General features: G+C 32.8%; 2 protein-coding genes across 4 annotated transcripts; both read right to left on the reverse strand.

Moving 5' to 3' along the window:
* Positions 1 to 9,228: 9,228 nt before the first annotated feature.
* On the reverse strand, positions 9,229 to 12,054 carry LOC145954671 (uncharacterized). Its single transcript, XM_083069357.1, has 4 exons — positions 11,538 to 12,054; positions 10,793 to 11,286; positions 10,378 to 10,499; positions 9,229 to 10,276 (listed from the first exon to the last, which is right to left on the reverse strand). The coding sequence occupies exons 1-4, from the start codon at positions 12,052 to 12,054 to the stop codon at positions 9,229 to 9,231; spliced, it is 2,181 nt and encodes a 726-aa protein (XP_082925483.1).
* A 2,473-nt stretch (positions 12,055 to 14,527) lies between these two features.
* LOC109804789 (membrane-anchored ubiquitin-fold protein 1) lies at positions 14,528 to 18,273 on the reverse strand. 3 transcript variants are annotated; one of them, XM_020366648.3, is made up of 4 exons: positions 17,906 to 18,273; positions 17,291 to 17,578; positions 15,866 to 16,062; positions 14,528 to 14,945 (listed from the first exon to the last, which is right to left on the reverse strand). In XM_020366648.3, exons 2-3 carry the CDS (start codon positions 17,421 to 17,423, stop codon positions 15,893 to 15,895), a joined length of 303 nt encoding a protein of 100 aa, XP_020222237.2. In that variant the 5' UTR covers positions 17,424 to 17,578; positions 17,906 to 18,273; the 3' UTR covers positions 14,528 to 14,945; positions 15,866 to 15,892. The 3 variants fall into 3 exon arrangements, with proteins under 3 accessions (XP_020222237.2, XP_020222232.1, XP_020222233.1); XM_020366643.3 differs by having other exon boundaries at positions 15,898 to 16,062; positions 17,906 to 18,272; XM_020366644.3 differs by having other exon boundaries at positions 15,898 to 16,062; positions 17,853 to 18,272.
* Between the last annotated feature and the right edge of the window lie 420 nt (positions 18,274 to 18,693).

Here is an 18,693-nt window from a genome sequence, read left to right on the forward strand (position 1 = left end):
TGGGTTGCTTAGGGCCTACTAGGTATGGTGGCCTATGTAGGGATAATAGTGGAAGTTGGCTCATGGGTTTTTATGGAGATGTTGGGGTTATAGCTAATTTAAGAGCAAAACTAGCGGCCATTTTAAAGGGTTTGGAGTTGACGTGGCAATAGAACTTTAGAGATATCATGTGTATCTCTAACTCTCTTAATGCTATGAATTTGATATTGGGACCATTAAATATGCCGGTATGTCATAATTTGATATTGTGATATTAGAAGAAACTTAAAAAGGCAAATTAAGCCTATGTATTACTTGATTTCATTTAATATGCCAGTATGTCATAATTTAATGTGATTTATTATTAACTACTTCACAATTTTAATAGTATTTTAACTTTTACATGAATATGTAAGTGATACTTGATTAACTGATATATTTTTAAGAATAAAGTGATATTTTGATTGAGAAATTTTGTATTAAAAAAGAGATTGAATATTGATTGTTGAGATTAATCAACACAAACATTAAATTATTTGTGTTAATAATATATTAGTTTTGTTGCTTAATATGTGTGATTCTCACATATAATATAATATAATATTATGCATATTCTAATTTATAATATTGAAGTGGACTAATTAAATTATTATAATTTAATTTTTTTAAAAAAAAGTATTTTCAACTTTTGATACAATATATTAAAATTTAAATAAAGTCAAATAAAAATTATATTAATAAATACTATTTGAAAAATAAAATTATAAATAAAAATAAAGTATTTAATACAAAAAAAAAGGTTCACGTGATTTAATATGAATATAAGAAAATTTATATATCAGTTATTTATATAAGAATATTTTTGTCATGTAAATAGATAGTATCTTTTTAAATAGAACTTAAAACTTCATACATAATAATTTAATTCTTACTAATTAATGAACTTTAATCAACATACGATAATAACTTAAACATTTTTTTTCTACATATTCAAATTTATTTAGTACATTTGTTTCAAATCATCTTCTTTTACTTGTGATAATATAAATGCAAAATATTAAAATATAATCAAACACCTTTTAGATATATCCAAGAATAATATTTTTAATTATATTATTTTATAAAAATGTGATTTTCAAAGAAATACATCCTTGTATTTTTTTAATTCATAAAAATGTATAATTATATTTAAAATTATTAACAATTTATTCAATAAATATTGAACATTTTAAATTTGTAATAACATCTTCAAAATTTGATTCGAGAAAAAAAATTATTGATATATTTTTTCTATACTTTCTTATTAATATTCTCATTATTCATAAGTTTTAGTAAATTTTACTACTATGAGTATAGAGAGTATTAGGTGGGGAGAATATCTTCATGCAGTGATATTGTAATTTGTAATTAATAATGTTGGTGGTTTTGTGTGCTTTTATTATTAAATTAGTAATTCAAGTGGAACTTTGAGTCATCTATTATCTACTTAAGATATAATATTTTGAGTCATTTACTATGAACTTAAGGTATAATGTGATATGGGACCTATTGGTAAGATTCTAGTAGAATTTGATACTATTTCGAGTGTCAATTTTTTGAAACAATAAATGTTGTAGACATCATTCCTTTACTTGTGAGTCTATTGAATGATCATCAAGATGTGTGATGTAATCATATTTTTAAGGAAACAAATTAGATTGTGGACATGCTTGCTAAGAATGAGAATTCTATGATCCATGGATTGCATCTTTTCTAGAATTCACTCCCCTAATTTAGATTCTTTGTTTGCTAGTATTTTAATTGTATTTTTTTTCATGATTTTTAGTTTGATTTTTAACTCTCTATTTACAAAAAAAAAAGTGTTAAAGTGAATGTGATTATCAATCTTCTTTGACTATTAAAAAAATGTTATTTTTATACTCCTTAATTAAAGAGTTAGCTTAGGATTTATTTTTTTTCTCTCATTTTGAGAAGTTCTCTCTCCATGTGAGATCCTGACCTAGTTTCTCTAGCACGCATCACTGTTGCTACTACATACACATGGCAAACAACACGACTCCAAACGTAACGACATGGCTGTGGATTTTGATAACAATGCTAAAATTATCATACCCAATGTTCCCAACATTGAGCCGTCGGTAAATCTTCCACTATGTCTAATAGGGAGATTCTTGACTGAACGTTAGATACGCGTCCATATCATGAATGAGCATATGAAAAAAGTTTGGCACTCACGACGTGGGGTATCCATCAAAGAGGTTGCACCAAGACGTTTTCTCTTTCAATTCTTTCACTAGCTTGACATGCAAAGAGTCCTAAAAAGAGGTCCCTGGTTGTTTGATTGCCATTTTCTCTTGCTCAACATCATCCAAGATGGAGAAATCCTAAGCCAAATCCCTTTTTATACAGCACCATTCTGGGTGCAAGTGCATCATTTTCCTATAGGATTTATGTCTCTAACAATGGGACAAACTATTGCCAACTCCATTGGTGAGTTCCTCGAATATGATGAGAAGAACTCATCAAACTTCTAGCGATCGTACATGCATCTACGTATCCTTATTGATGTTCGTAAGCCTCTAAAGAGAATGAAATGTATCAAAAAACCCTGGGGGAGAAGCAAGAGAGGTTTCATTCAAATATGAACGCTTGGGCATGTTTTGCTTCTTATGTGGCCTTCTAAGAGACATGGAGGACTACTATGAGAAACTGTTTAGTATAAACCATGATGATGGTCATTGTTCATGGGGCCCGGAGCTATGCGCCAACCCTAGAGGAACCACCCATGGTTCGCCTTGGTTATGTTTTGAAGATTCAAATCAGTGGGACGTGGGGATGCAAGAAATTCAGGATTTAGTGAAAATTTTGCATGTGCTAGTTATGGTAACAATATCTACCAAAACGATAACATAATCACACTCAAAGTTCTCAGGATTCATAACAGGAATATCTTAACAAAGGATATCTTTCAAGATCCGCCAGTTTTGTTCTCGAAATCAACCTCTAATCCTGACCATGCAACAACCAGCTATGCCATAGAAGATGATGGCATTACTAACACTAAGGTTATTATTGCTAATAGAAAACAAACAAGGATTGTTGAAGTTCACCATGAAGACTACCATAAGGAAAATGATACCATGGCTACCACAAAGTCAGTTTCTTTTTTATCAGTAGGCCCTGGAAACTAGGCCTGACATGGCCCATGAGTTTTCTTAGTTGAAACTATTAGGGCCTAGGCAACCTACGTGCAATTCCTATCCTTAATGACCTCATTCAGGCATATCACTTGGATGTTATGTTCCTATTCGAAACTTTGGTACATGCAAGAAGATTGGATGAAATACGTTATAGATTTCACTTTGATTTGTCCTTCGTGTGGATAACGTTGGATGTAGTGGGGGTCTAGCATTGTTATGGAAGCATCCTTATGACTGTCAACTTGTTAACTACTCCTAGAATTTCATCAATGTCATTATTTCCTATGCTCACAAGTCATTATGGTGTTTCACAAGGTTTTATGGCTTCCTAGAAAGATATTGTAGGAAAGAATCATGGGACCTTCTCTGACACCTTGCCCAAGACACCTCTATCCAATGGTGTATCTCTTAAATGTAGAGGGCAATCTCGTTACGGATCAACAGGGTCTATGATCTGTGGCTTATCATTATTTTGAGGATCTATTCAAGCAACAAGTTACTGACAAGCAGAAGTCGTAGACCATATCACACCCAAAATCACAAATGAAGACAATGATACTCTGCTAAGATCTTTTTTATTGATGAATTTTGAAAGGCATTATTTTCAATGCATTCTTATAAATCCCTAGGTCCAGATGGCTTAAACCCGGGTTTTTACAAGCGTTTTTAGGATTTACTTGGCCTAGAAATCTACCACGTAGGAGTCCAATGGCTTGAGTAAGGTTCTTTCCCAACGCAGCTTAATAACACCAACATTGTTTTAATTCTAAAAGTGGGCAACCCCACAACCACGAAAGACCTATGCCTAATTTCTCTATGCAACTTTCTTACAAGTCAGTTAAAGCCATTTCTACCCCCAATGTATCTTTGTTGAACAATCAACTTTTGTTGAGTCTTGCTCCATACTAGACAACGTATTGGTTGCCATAGAACTACTGCATCACATAAAATGTAAAAAAAGGTAAAATGGGAGAGATTGCTCTTAAGATTGATATTAGCAAAGCGTTTGATCGTGTAAACTGGGCCTACCTCCAAGCTGTGATGAGAAATTTGGGTTTTCATATATGATGGGTCCACTGGATGCGTCTGTGCATGACCTCTGTCAACTTTAGCATTCTCATGAATGGTGAAACATCTGAACCAGTCATTCCAACTCATGGATTAAGGCATAGTGATTCATTGTCTCCTTACCTTTTCATTCTTTACGCTGAAGGTTTATCTACACTCTTAAAAAATTGAATTTCATGGGATTTACATGGCACCAAAATATGTAGGGGAGCACCACAATTAACGCATTTGTTGTTTGCGGATGATTGTTTCCTATTTTGTCAAGCTTCAGTCTTAGAGTGCACAAAACTTAAAGAGATCCTTAACCAATATGAGAGGGCTTCAGGACAAGCTATAAACCTCCAAAAATAAGAAGTTTATTATAGTCATAACGCACGCATGAGCATACGTGAGTCTATTAATGACATTATGGGTGTCACAGAATGTATTGGCATTGGCAAATATCTAGGCCTACCATCCATGATAGGTTGCAAGAAGAAGGCCATATTCAACAACATTAAGGATAGGATTTGGAGGAAAATTAACCACTGGTCGGGTAAGCATTTGTCCAAAGCAGGGCGTGAAGTTCTTCTGAAATTTGTTGCTCAAGCAATCCCTTCATATTGGATGAGCACATTCCTTCTCCCAACACTCAGTGATGAAATATAAAAAATGATGAATTCCTTTTAGTGGGGTTCAAATAGAAATGTTGGACATGGAATACATTGGTTAAATTGGGAAAAAGTATCCATGCGTAAGGAATATGGTGGAATGGGGTTTTGTCATCTCCATGGCTTCAACTTAGCTATGCTAGGGAAGTAAGGTTGGAAGCTTTTAACAAACCAAGATGCTATCTTATCTCGGGTTTTCAAGGAAAAATACTTCCCAATAGGGGATTTTTTGGAGGCTTATTTGGGACATAACCCAAGTTATGTTTGGTGTAGCATCCACGCTTCATAGGTGGAGGTTAAGGGAGGCTTGAGATGGTGCATAGATAATGGTCAAGACATTAATGTATGGAAGGATCCTTGGTTGTGAATCTCTGAAACTCCATATGTGACCACACTTAGTCCACCAGGTCATGAGAACTTATTGGTATCTTATCTTGTTGACACAATTTTAGGTACATAGAACCACAAGCTTCTCTCTTCACTATTTTCCCAGTCAGATGTTTCTGCCATAACTGACATACCTCTCACTAATCTTCATGAAAGGGATTCCATCACCTAGAACCTCTCTAGAAAGGGTAGCTATACTGTAAAATCAGCATATTACTATATCATGGAGTCATTTTTCTCTAACTCACACCTTAGAGAATCGGGTAATTGGTTGCAACTATGGAAACTTAAGCTACCACAAACAATGAAGATCTTTCTCTGGAGAATATTAAGGGATTGCTTACCTTCTCGCTATCGCTTACAACAATGAGATGTGCCATGCACTATTCTTTGTGCTGACTATAATGTTTGTCTTGAAAACGAATGGCATTTATTTTTTGATTGCATTGAAGCTTAACCCATATGGATTGCTTATGGCATTTGGATTCTTGTATCTCATGTTGTAAATAATAGGGATGGTTTTAAGTAAATGCTTGGCTATTTGTTAAATACCCTTAGTCATGAAAATGCAATCAAAATGGTGGTCAATTTATGGTGCATTTGGCGGCGCTGAAATGAAAAGATTTGGTCAAACACCACCACTCCTCCTCATATAGCTATCTCCCAAGCCATGTAGAAGTTTGAGGAATGGCAACATGCACGTGCAAAGGAACACCCTCCTCCCAAATAGTCATTAATTCCTAATAGCTGGACGCGTCCACAAGCAAGTTTCATCAAAGGAAATATTGATGCATCTATATTTAAGGAAGACAACAAAGTAGGCCTTAGGATCTATTTACGTGATGCAACTAGGACCTTCATCAAGGCCAAGTTAGGTTGGTTCTATGGAGTAGTCTTGTCCCATGAAGTAGAGGCCATGGCTCTCCTAGAATCCATCTGTTGGGTGTGTGATCAAGGTTATACCTATGTTACACTAGAATTGGACTCCAAACAAGTTATAGAGGACATCCTAAACTCCACTATCTATTATTTAGAATATAGTCACATTCTCCATAGATGTCATTCTTTACTCAACTCTCATCCAAACTTATTGGTCAGGTTCATTCAGAGGCAAGAAAATCATGTCGCTCACTCCTTAGCTAGGGTGTCAAGATGTTATGCTAGTTCCCATGTTTTTTTTATTCCAACGTGTATTGTACCTCTTATTTTGAATGATATCTGATAAGTTTATTCTCTTAAAAAAAACTAAAGAGTTAACTTAGATATAGGAGCAAAAGTGAAAGTACATTTTATTAAAGTAGTAAAAACATTAAAACTTTAAAAAATCAAATTAAAACATTTTTTTAAATGATTGTTGCGAATGACAAGTTATCCCTTTTATTAAAACTCTGATTTTTTTTATGGTATATCACTATTAATATTCATTTTTATTTATTTATGTAGCTTAGCAAAATTCAACACATGACATAAAAACATAATTCAACTAATAAATTTGGACTTTCAGCAACAAAAGAAAAACTAATAAATTTGAATTATCACTAATGGAAGAAAGATATTACAAATTGCGCATTTATTAGTAATTTTAAATAACTATAAATGTAAATTAACGAACCGTCTGAATAAAATGATGTAAGATATTTGTAAATATTAAATTATACATATATATATATATACATATATACTAATATATATTTTTATATAATAAAAGTAATAGAAGAATATAGAGAAAAAAATGTACTTTTCATACCTTATAATATCTAATTAATAATTTTAGTCTTTTAATTTTTAATTTTATAATTTTAATATCTAATTTAATAAAATCCACAAAAATTATTAAAAAAATCATATAAAAATCATAAGAGTATAAGTTAAGACATGAGTTATTGCACCGGTTATTCTTTGATAGGTTGTAATTCTATTCAATTTATCATTTTTTATTTATTTATACTATATATTTATACTAATAATAAAGAAATATTTGTTTATTGTATATCATTTTTGAACTATTTTATTCTAATAACTTTTATATTATATTTTATTTTATCTTTTGTTTATAATACCTAAAACTAGAGCTGTCAAAATGGGCTTGACCCGTCTTAATAATGGCAAAATCCATGAACGAAAGAAAGGAGACTCAAAGAATCTGAAAAGAAAAGAGAGTATAGAGAAAAAACAGTTTCTTGATTTGATTCTGAATAATATGATATATACAAAGGTAGTCATCATATCTTTATATACAACCTAACTAGCTGTTAACCATCATGGTTAATTATCTAACTAAGCTAATCAACTAACTACTATTAGTTAAGATCCCCCCTCAAGCTAGAATGAATATCATTCATTCCAAGCTTGACATGTAGGAATTTAAAAGCTGCAGGAGAAAGAGCTTTTGTGTATATATCAGCCAATTGATTGGCAGAAGAGATTGGAAGCAATTTGACTAAACCATTTTGAACCTTTTCTCTGACAATATGACAATCAATTTCAATGTGTTTAGTACGCTCATGAAACACGGGATTTGCAGCGATATGAAGAGCAGATTTGTTGTCACAGTATAAAGTAGATGGCTTGGTAAATGAAACAGCAAAGTCTTGAAGCAAGAAGGTCAACTACTGTAATTCACAAATAGTACTTGTAAGCGCTCGATATTCAGCTTCAGAAGAGCTTCTAGAGATAGTAGCTTGCTTTTTGGATTTCCATGAAATCAAAGAAGAACCAAGATAAACCGAATAGCCAGTAATGGATTTTCGAGTATCTAGGCAGCCAGCTTAGTCAGAGTCACTAAAAGCCTGAAGATGTAAGATGCTGGAAGTAGGAAAGAAGAGACCAGTGCCAGGAAAACCTTTAATGTACCTTAGAATTTGATGTGCAGCTTGGTTATGTGTTGTTGTGGGATTAGAAACATATTGGCTTAAATGTTGCATAACATAGGTGATGTCAGGTCTAGTATTCGTGAGGTATATAAGTCGGCCAATGAGCTTTCGAAAAGAAGAAGTATCAGTGGAAGAGAGAGGAGAGCCAGCAGCTTGATGAAGTTTAGAATTGTAATCAATAGGAGTTGAAACAGGTTTGCAACCAAGCATATCTGAATCACTTAAAATATCAATGGCATACTTCCTCTGATAGATATTGATACCAGCAGAAGATCTTGCAACCTTAAATCCTAAGAAGAATCGCAAGTTACCCAAATCTTTGATCTTGAAGGTGAGATCAAGTAATCGAGTGATGTTTGAAATTTCCACTATGTCATTTCCTGCCAATACTATATCGTCTACATACACTAGTAGGGCAGTAAGAGAGTTGAAACCATGTTTTAAAAACAAGGAGTGATCTGCAGAACATTGCTTGTATCCATGAGAGATGAGAAAAGAGGAGAGTCGTGCATACCATTGTCTATTGGCTTGCTTCAAGCCATACAAAGATCGCTACAGTTTACAGACTTTGTGTGGCTGATTATGGTAAATTCCAGGAGGTAAAGTCATGTAAACTTCCTCATGGAGATCTCCATGTATGAAAGCATTGTTTATGTCTAATTTCTTTAAGTACCAATTTTGAGTAGCAGCCAAGACAAGGAGCAGCCTTACAGTAGTAAGTTTGGCAACTGGAGAGAAAGTGTCGAGGTAGTCTTGTCCTTCAATCTGTGTGTAACCCTTGGCCACTAACCTGACTTTATATCTTTCAATAGATCCATATGCTTTATGTTTGACTTTATAAACCCATTTGCAACCAATTGCTGATTTATTAGGTGGTAAATCAGTAAGCACCCAAGTATGGTTAGACTCAAGAGCATGAATCTCAAAATTCATGGCTTCTATCCAATGTGGATATTTTGTTGCTTCAATATAGGATCTTGGTTCTTGACTCTCGGAGATATTAATAATAGCTTTTCTATAAGATGGGGACAACCGTTCATATGAAAGAACGACTCCAATAGGATATTGCTTTCATGATTTTTGAGAAGATGTTGATGATAGGAAAAATGTGTGAAAATCTTTGAATTTGATAGGTCTATGGGATTGTCTGGATGATCTTCTCAGGATGATAGTGTCATTAGTAATAGGTGTGTCAGGGGTAATACTAGGTTTAGCCATAGGAGAATGAGTATTATTACTTGGTGTAGAAGAGACTATATTTTCAATGGTGAACGGTATAACAATTGTTTGAGGTAGTGGCAAGACATCAAAGGATTCAGGTTTGTTTTCAGCCGTGTAAGGAAAACAAGTCTCATAGAAAATTACGTTTCTAGAGATATTGAAGGATCTGGAGTTAAGATCAAATGTAATATAACCTTTTGTGTTGGATTTAAATCTAAGGAAAATAGATGAGACAACCCGAGGATCAAGCTTCTTCCTGTTAATAGTCAAAGTGCTGGTATAGCACAAGCATCCAAATACCCTCAAAACAGAGAGATCATATGGTTTATGATGGAGCTTTTCAAAGGGAGAAATATTACCAAGGAATGGAGTTGGCATGCAGTTTATGAGAAGTGAAGCATGTAGTAAGGCATATGACCAAAAAATTGGTGGGAGATGGGCTTGAAACAATAAAGATATTCTAGTGACATTTAAAAGATGTTGATGTTTTCGTTCAACAACGCCATTTTGCTGTGGTATTTCCACACAGGAGATTTGGTGAATAATTCTTGTTTCCTCATAGAAGCTTCTCATTATAAACTCAGACCCATTATCAGATCGGATCTTCTTAACTTGTACCCCAAATTGTTTTTCAACATTCATAATGAATTTCCTTAAAAGGGATTGTGTCTCGGCCTTAGAGCACATTAAGAAAATCCAAACAAACCGTGTGCAATCATCCACTATAGTTAAAAAATACTTGTGACCATGCATAGAGGAAACATTACAAGGGCCCCAAATATCAACATGAATCAAATCAAATGCGGAAACAGACCTTGAATCATTGTTAGGAAAAGAAATTTGTTTCTGTTTAGCATAGTGGCAAGTATCACATACAAAGTTTTTGTCAAAATCAATACTGGGAAAAAGTGTTTCAATATTTGCATCCTCTCAATTGAGGGGTGTCCTAGTCTGTAATGCTAGATGTCAGGTGGAAATTTATTACATGTGAGAAGAGACTTTTTACAAATAGATGCTACTAAATTGGAATTAGTATTTGATGGCTGAAGAGGAAGTCGATCCAGCCTGTATAACCCCTTAGCAGCTTCAACTATACCAATCATCCTCTGGTTGTGTAAATCCTGTATGACACACTTATTGGAGGCAAAAATCAATTTACATGGTAGAGAAGTACAAGCTTAGAAACCAATAATAAATTAAACTGAAAATATGGTAGATAGAGAACATCATCGAGGTAAAATTCATCAAAAAAACATATAGTGCCAACATGTGTTGCTTGAACTTGGTGACCATTGGGCAATTTCACTAGAATGGGATTAATCTTCCTATATTTCGAGTATAAATGTAATGAAGAAGCCAAATGATCAGTGGCTCCGGAATCCAAGATCCATGAACAATTATCTTGTTTACTCACATTACAAGTAAATGTAAGTGTACGATTACCTGTTTGTGACCCAAAAATTTGGTTTATGTGAGAAGTGCTTGAAGCAGAATTGCTGCCTTGTGAATGTAACATATTCATTAGTTGTTGATATTGTTGAACGGTCAACTTGACATCTGCCATTGGACTTTCTTGTTTCGAGTTACTAGAACCTGCAACCACTAATTCTTCCTTCACAGTGTTATTAACAGCAGAACCAAATTTTTGAAATTTATGGCCTGGGGGATAACCATGTTTCTTATAACAATCATCAACTGTATGTCCAGCGTTTCCACAATGTGTGCACACTTTGCCATGTAAAATACTATCATTTGTCCCCCCTCTACCAGAATTACCTCTGCATCCTCCTCTACCACCTCTAGCGAAACCAAGATTTGGAGGGAATCCATGTTTCCTGTAACAATTTGCCTCAGTATGATAGTCTTTCCCACAATATGTGCAAGTCGTTTTAGAACTATTAGATGACGCTGCATTTATAGAACTTGAAGTATTCTCATGATTAAACAAATTTGCATCACTATTATTAATCTGTCTCTCCTGTTGAACAACATATGAGAAAACTTTGCTAATCGAAGGCAATGGATCCATCATCAAGATATTGGATCTAACATTGCTAAAGGATTCGTTCAAGCCCCTAAGAAATTGCATAACATGATCCTATTGTTTTCTTTCCATAACAGTTTTAAAGCATCACAAACACATTTATTCTTACACTCACATTTAGGGTCAGGTCTGTAACTTTCAACTTCATCCCAAATCACTCTTAGTTTTGTAAAATATTCAGATACAGATCTGTCACCTTGTCTAATAAAAGCCATTTGTTGCTGTAGGTCTGAAATTCGTAACAAGTCTCCTTGTGAATATCTCGATTTAAGGTCTTTCCAAATATCCCTTGCATCATCCATCCAAAGCACACTTTGTTGGATTGGCGGAGATACAGAATGCACTAACCAAGACACTACCATATTGTTGCATCGCTTCCAAGTAGAGTACAAAGAATGATCCGGCGTCGGACGTCGAATTGTGCCATCAACGAACTCTGATTTATTTTTCGCACTCAAGGCTGTGATCATTAACCTACTACAAGAATTATAGTTACTTGAATCAAGAACCGGTGAGACCAAAGCAATCGCAGGGTTTTCCCCTGGGTGCAGGTAATATGGACTGTGTACGTTTAATGATGGATCTGATTGGGATGAAATCTGGACTTCTTGTTTATCGTTTTTCTCATCCATGATTCAATTGGACCGTGCAGTTGAATGGACGAAGGAACAAGAAGGATATGAGAGAGAGAGCGCAGCAGAGCTCTTCAATTAAAGAGCTCTGATACCATCTTAACAATGACAAAATCCATGAACGAAAGAAAGGAGACTCAAAGAATCTGAAAAGAAAAGAGAGTATAGAGAAGAAACAGTTTCTTGATTTGATTATGAATAATATGATATATACAAAGGTAGTCATCATATCTTTATATACAACCTAACTAGCTGTTAACCATCATGGTTAATTATCTAACTAAGCTAATCAACTAACTACTATTAGTTAAGAGCCCGGTGAGCCAACCCGGCCCACCACGGGTTCGAGCCGGGTTGGGTTGAAAAAAATTTGAAAATTTCAATACGGGTCAAATTTGAACCCAGGTCACTAACAACCCGGTACACCTGGGTTAAACCCGTGGTGAGCCGGGCTGGCCCACCAACCCGTGATTAATTTTTTTTATAAAAAATACAATAATTATGGGCCATAGTGCAACCCAACATGAGACAATAATGATTTAATGTTGAATTGTGATTTGTAATTTTTATGATTTTGGATTGTATTTGAAGTTTAAGATGATTTTGGATTATATTTAAAGTTTAAGATGATTTTGGATTATATTTATCTATTTGAGATTATTTAGATTTGATTTGATTGTATTTAAAATTGTCATTTAATGTTTGGAATGAATGATTCATTTATGGATGTTTTAATTAAGAATCTCAGATTTTTAAAATAGGTTTAAATTTTTGGGCTTTAGTTGTATATTAAAAAAAATATGAAAAAGATTATTTTTTTTAAAGGTGAGCCAACCCGTTTAACCCACCAACCCGTGGTGGGCCGGGCTAGGTTTGATTTTTTTGAGCTCATTGATAAATGAGCCAGGTTGGGTTGACCCACCAAATGGTCACCCCGTAGTGGGCTGGGCCGGGTAGCCCATTTTGACAGCTCTACCTAAAACTCACTCAAATGTTTTAATTATTAAATGTCAACTGTCATTCAACCTTAATTAATTTTATTTTTTTATTTATTTTTATTTTCTTAAAATTACATAGAAGTAAGAAGTGTCTATTTATGGTATTATTTATAATAATAGATAAAATGAATAGCTTCTTTCCCAAATATTTTTGATCCCCATTTTTATGAGACCGTATTGTCTTTCACAATTTTCTTAAAAAATAAATTTATTTATTTATATCTAAACTTTTATTTTTAGGTTTTGGTCTTTAACTTCTTTAAGTAACTGCCAATTACATTTTTATTGTAAATAAAAAAATTTCGTTATTCACACAATTTTTTTCTTCTGTCTTCTCATTTTTTTTTTTATAATTCTTATACAATTACTTCCAAAATTCTTTTTTTTTTAATGAAAAAGAAATAGAGGCTCTATAAAGAGGAGAGGATACAACTTTTTGTAACTGCTGTTTGATATTGACTTCTAACTGTTTTATCCCTTATTTATTTATTTAATTTTATTTTTCACTGTAACAATATGATTTCTTCCGATTTCTGTTTAGTTTTTTTTTTCTTCTCTTTTTCGTAAAACATTTTACTCACTCTTTTTAATGACTATTTACTATATTATTTTTCTATTTTATTTTTATTTTTAAAAAAATTTATACTATATATAAAAGAGCCATAACTTTTTATTACTGTTTTAGTCTTTTTTTTTTTTATTTAAGACTATTTTACTCCTCATTTACTTTTTTTTCTTTCACCTTAACTACTTGATCTCTTCTAATTTCTTTTTGGTTATTTTTTTCTCTTTTCCCCGAAACATCTCTCATCTTACACTCTTTTCTGCTGAAGCGCGGCATTTGTCCAACTAATTGAAGTTTGTCCATCATTCTTGGAACCACATGTAACAAATGTAACTCAGAATCTCTTTGGATACAAATTTAAAAGTGTTTTTTAAAATATTTTCTATTGAAAATAAGGAGTTTTTCTCATTAAAAAAATTGTTAAAAATATATCTAACTTATATTCAAACAGATCTGAATACATGTCACAAGTCAACAAGGACACAGATGATGAAGTAGCCCTTGAAGCCTGTGAATTTTGTTTTGTCCCCAAAATTTGTAATGGTAGCCAGCCTGATGGATTATACTAATTAACACCCAAGTTCCAAGCCATTCTAGAGTCCAGCTATGTATATTTATTTTATACTTTTGTCTGAGATTGATAAATTGAGTTTATTTTGTCTGCAGTCGGTTACTAGGATGGTTTATTTTATATTCCATCTACACTCATGTATAAACAAAAATACATATTAGTAGTACATGATCTCATCTAATTTTTTTCCCAAGTTTAATATAAAGAATATTAGGGCTATGTATAGACATAAATTTTTTATGGGGTGATCTACTAAAGTGAGACACTATTACAAGTTATCATAATAGGACTCTTTTGACTTTTGAGACTATTTACAGTACCACATAAAGAGACATTAAGTAAATTAAAGCACATTTTCATATTTCAACAGGTTCATCTCTAGAAGCATTTTGCATCAGCCATCAAGCTGAAGCAGGAGTATAATTTTAGAGTTCGTCTCAATCGGCATTTATACCAATTGGACAATGAGGCAACAACTAGATGCAGAGACCAGAACAAAAAAGATCTATGAAAAAAGAGAAACCAAGAAAAACTGTCTTCACAACCCAAAAACTCTTTACCTGTTGTACTCATGATGAGGCATGCAACCAAAGAGTTTGTATATGAGCAAATCTTTTAAAAGCCTTAGATTACTTTTAAAATGAATACAAGTGTAGCTTTCTACCATCTAAAAAGATGACATCTTCAATTCAATCCGGACACTACAATATCACACAAACACATTTGCTCATCTTTGCTTCGCTTGCTACTTTCTTATCTGTTGCAAGAGAAAAAGACCAGAATGTCAAGAAAATGAATCAGATAAAGCACCAGAACCAAATGAACTCAAAACTGTTCACACTTAAGTGTATAAGTTTTATATGTAGTCATATTTTTTTTGTGTCCAATAGTCGCAATGAAGTAGAACCTATGATCTCATGTTTATTACCTGAACCCATTAGGTGGACCTTAATAGTTATAATTAGGTTTATTTGAATAAATAACTTAAAAGCTTCTTAAGTGTTTATCATATAAGCACTATGTATAAGTTGTTTCTACAATTAAAGAGGAAATTGGGTTTAATTGTTTTCATATAAGTTGTAAGTTGTCTTCATAAGTTATCATGGAGAGGAGAGCTTATTGAAATAAACTGAAAACAGCTTGTGGACATATTATAAGTTATTTATATAAGCTTTCTCAGGGAGTTGTTTGGATAAACTTCTTCAAAAACATTTCTAGGAGAAAAAAATAAGGAATAATGAAATAAGTTTTTTCGTAAGTTAATTTGTAAAAATTCTCTCGTATTAACTAATGGAGAAACTTATTTCATTTTGGCTTCTTATTTTTTTCTTGTAGAATTACTTCTAGAGAATTTTATCTAAATAGACTCTTACACAAGTACTTATATCGTAAGATTAGTCCAAATAAATTGCAAATAAACTCTTCCAAACAAATTCTAATTCAAGTAGTTTACTTATCAATTTGCACATGGAGTAAAGTGAACTACTATCATTGTTACAAGCAAAGTGTTTTTCCAATGAAATCCATTCAGTTATTAGACCACTACTCACAATTTGAAAAGAATATGTTTAGCTAGAAACAGTGAAAAGAACTTGAACTCAGTCCAGTGTCATACTTTAAAAGAAGAACATTTTATCTTAAAGATGTTTATACAAATAAAATAGACTTTTGACATGCCTTTAAAATGAATAGTAATTAGGAATACTAACCTTTCTCCACAGAAGGTGGTTGCACAACCACGTGCATTGTTGTAACTCCACCAGGGAGATCACACAATGGACTCTGACATTCTCCCACTGTTCTGTTGTTCTCTAATATTTGTCCGGCACTAATTAACTTCATATCTTTTACAGTTCTTGGACCATACTCATTATCTTCAAAACAGAAACACAAACTTATAGATCTCATATATATCACTAAAAAATAAAAATAAATATCATTGAATGCATGATATCACAATTTCCAGTTAAAATATCATCACGTTTTTTCAGCTAATGCATGTCATTTTCTTTGTTGTCAGTATTATGTGAACACATTAAATGAAATTCATGAACACCTAGCTACAATCATACTCTTATGAAATTACAAATGTCATGGGTTTAAACTACAGTTTTTTTTCCCTTCAAAATTTAGCTTATGGTTTTGATAAATTACCATGACATAAAAATTTCATTATTATATGGAGGAACAAGCAGACAACATGGAATAAGAGAGGAGTTTAAGTTTAAGGAACTACTTACTGAGAGACGTGTAACAATTATATCACACTTTTATAGTTAAAGCCTAAATTCCGGATCTTGTCTGCTTAGATTCTACGAAGCTAATGCTATTAATGCAAAGCCTCTTTTTTTGAAGGAAAAAGGGGAGATAACTAAACCATAGCACAACATAGACATACTCAACATACATGTTCAGAAGGATCTGCAGGACAGCATATCTCTGACATAAAATGAAGGTCACAAGATTTCATTAACTGGAAATTTCTTCTTGTTTTTGTTATAACCGACATATAGTTCATTCTTTGCTCTCAATTCTCATCACAAGCATGATATGCGCCCAAACCTTACAAGTATACCTAAATCAAATGAATCATGACTTATTGACTTCTACTGCCTCAATATTTCCTTTCTGCAAATCAATATATTCACATCAAGGGTCCTGTGCCTCCATTTTTTCACTTTATCTAACCAGCAGTCTTTCTTATACAGAGTTCATCATGACAAATAACAATTAGGAACAAACCACCAAAAGAAACTAACAAACAGGAATAATACAACACGTTCCAAGTCTTCTGACATTAACATCTTAGTGTTAGAGACTGTTTGGATAAACTCTTTTATAAGTACTTCTAAGAAAAAAGAAAAAAAAATGAAATAAATTTTTTCATAAGCTAAAATTAGTTTATGTAAAAGTTAAAATAAGTTTTTGGTAAAGTTAATATGAAAGAACTTATTTATACATAAGTTAATTTTAACTTATAGAAAAACTTATTTCATTTTTCCTTTGGATTTGTTACTAGTGTTTAAGGAGAAATTTATCTAGACATACCTTGATAGGAGGACCAAAAACGATTCAAAAGAAGAAAGAAGACACACAACTAACCTTTTGGCCATTGAGCAAGAATACTTTCTTTCAGTGTTGCAATACTAGTAGCAGCAGCATAACTTTTGGGGCCAATATCCGTACCATCACTCAACCGAAACTTGATTTCTAACTGATCTTGGCTCCCAGCCATACTCCGAGATTAAGAAACTTGTGTAATCAGAAATCAAATAGCTTCAACCTCAGACCAAGAGAATGAAATAGTCCAGTGAATCACTTCAATTGAGTTTTCACTTTTCAACCATGAACAAAGGGGATTAAATCAAAGTATCTCACTGGAGTAGTATTCTGCAAAATTTGATACAAAAGAAAAAGGATTAGTCCTCACTCCTCTCAAGTGACACTCAATACCCAAACAGTATTCAAAATCTCAAATTCAAATGGTATACTAGATAATAATGGAAAAGGAAACCATGAAGAGGTATGAAATATATAGATTTTAAAATCCATGCACAAGAGCATGAATAAAAGACAAATAACAGAATATAATGATAGAAATCCAACAAAAAAGCAATACTTAAACGGAAACAATAAACATGATAACAGAATTCAACACACTGACAAAGGAATCTTTCTAGAACAGCCACAAGCCACAAGCCAAAAACAAATCCATACTCAAGAGGGCACTTGTTAAATCACAGAACCATCTTGAAATCCCAACTGGGCCACCAGCAAAACCAGCAAGAAATCCAAAAAAGAGAACTTTGAAGGATTTTATAAATTGGGTGAATCACTGATCTGGTTGGCGATTGCATCAATCAGAGAAATGGATGGTGTTTAGGAAATCACAGGAAAGGAAGCATGAGAGGAGAAGGGTGTGTAGGAGGTTTTCAATTGTTGTTGTGTTAATTTGAGGAACGTATTATTCTTTCTCATTATTCATGCGAAGAGGGTCAACTTTTGGCTGAATTTCGGTGTCAGAAACTGTTGAAAAGGCTCAATCAAAGAACATGTCACTCGCACGCACATTCTTAACATCTGCGAACTTACCATCCTTTTTTCCTACCGTTTCTTCTATAGCCAGCCAGGTCAATGCAACAATCTTACGTTAAATCAAAACTAGCATGAATTCGTTATACCGGTACAAGGTAAAACAAAAACATATCTAAAATCTTTTTTTTTATTTTTTTTTACAATTTTTAATCTTTTTACATTTACTGTCGTAACTTTTTGTAAAATGCAATATAATAAAATGATTAAGACTTACTAACATTCTCATAAAAAATGCTCTCTCACAGATAGTTCATATTTATATAAAAATTTCTCTTATAAAATATATTCAATTATTTTTTCTTGAAAATGTTATATTTTTAATCTTTACATTTTATAAAGACGATTCGATTATACTTCCTTAAATACATTTTCTTTGTAACGTTTCAAGACTAAAAACAATAAAATTCCTA

Source organism: Cajanus cajan, chromosome 2, assembly GCF_000230855.2.
Source record: "Cajanus cajan strain Asha chromosome 2, NIPB_CcT2T_4, whole genome shotgun sequence".
Taxonomy (NCBI): Eukaryota; Viridiplantae; Streptophyta; class Magnoliopsida; order Fabales; family Fabaceae; genus Cajanus; species Cajanus cajan.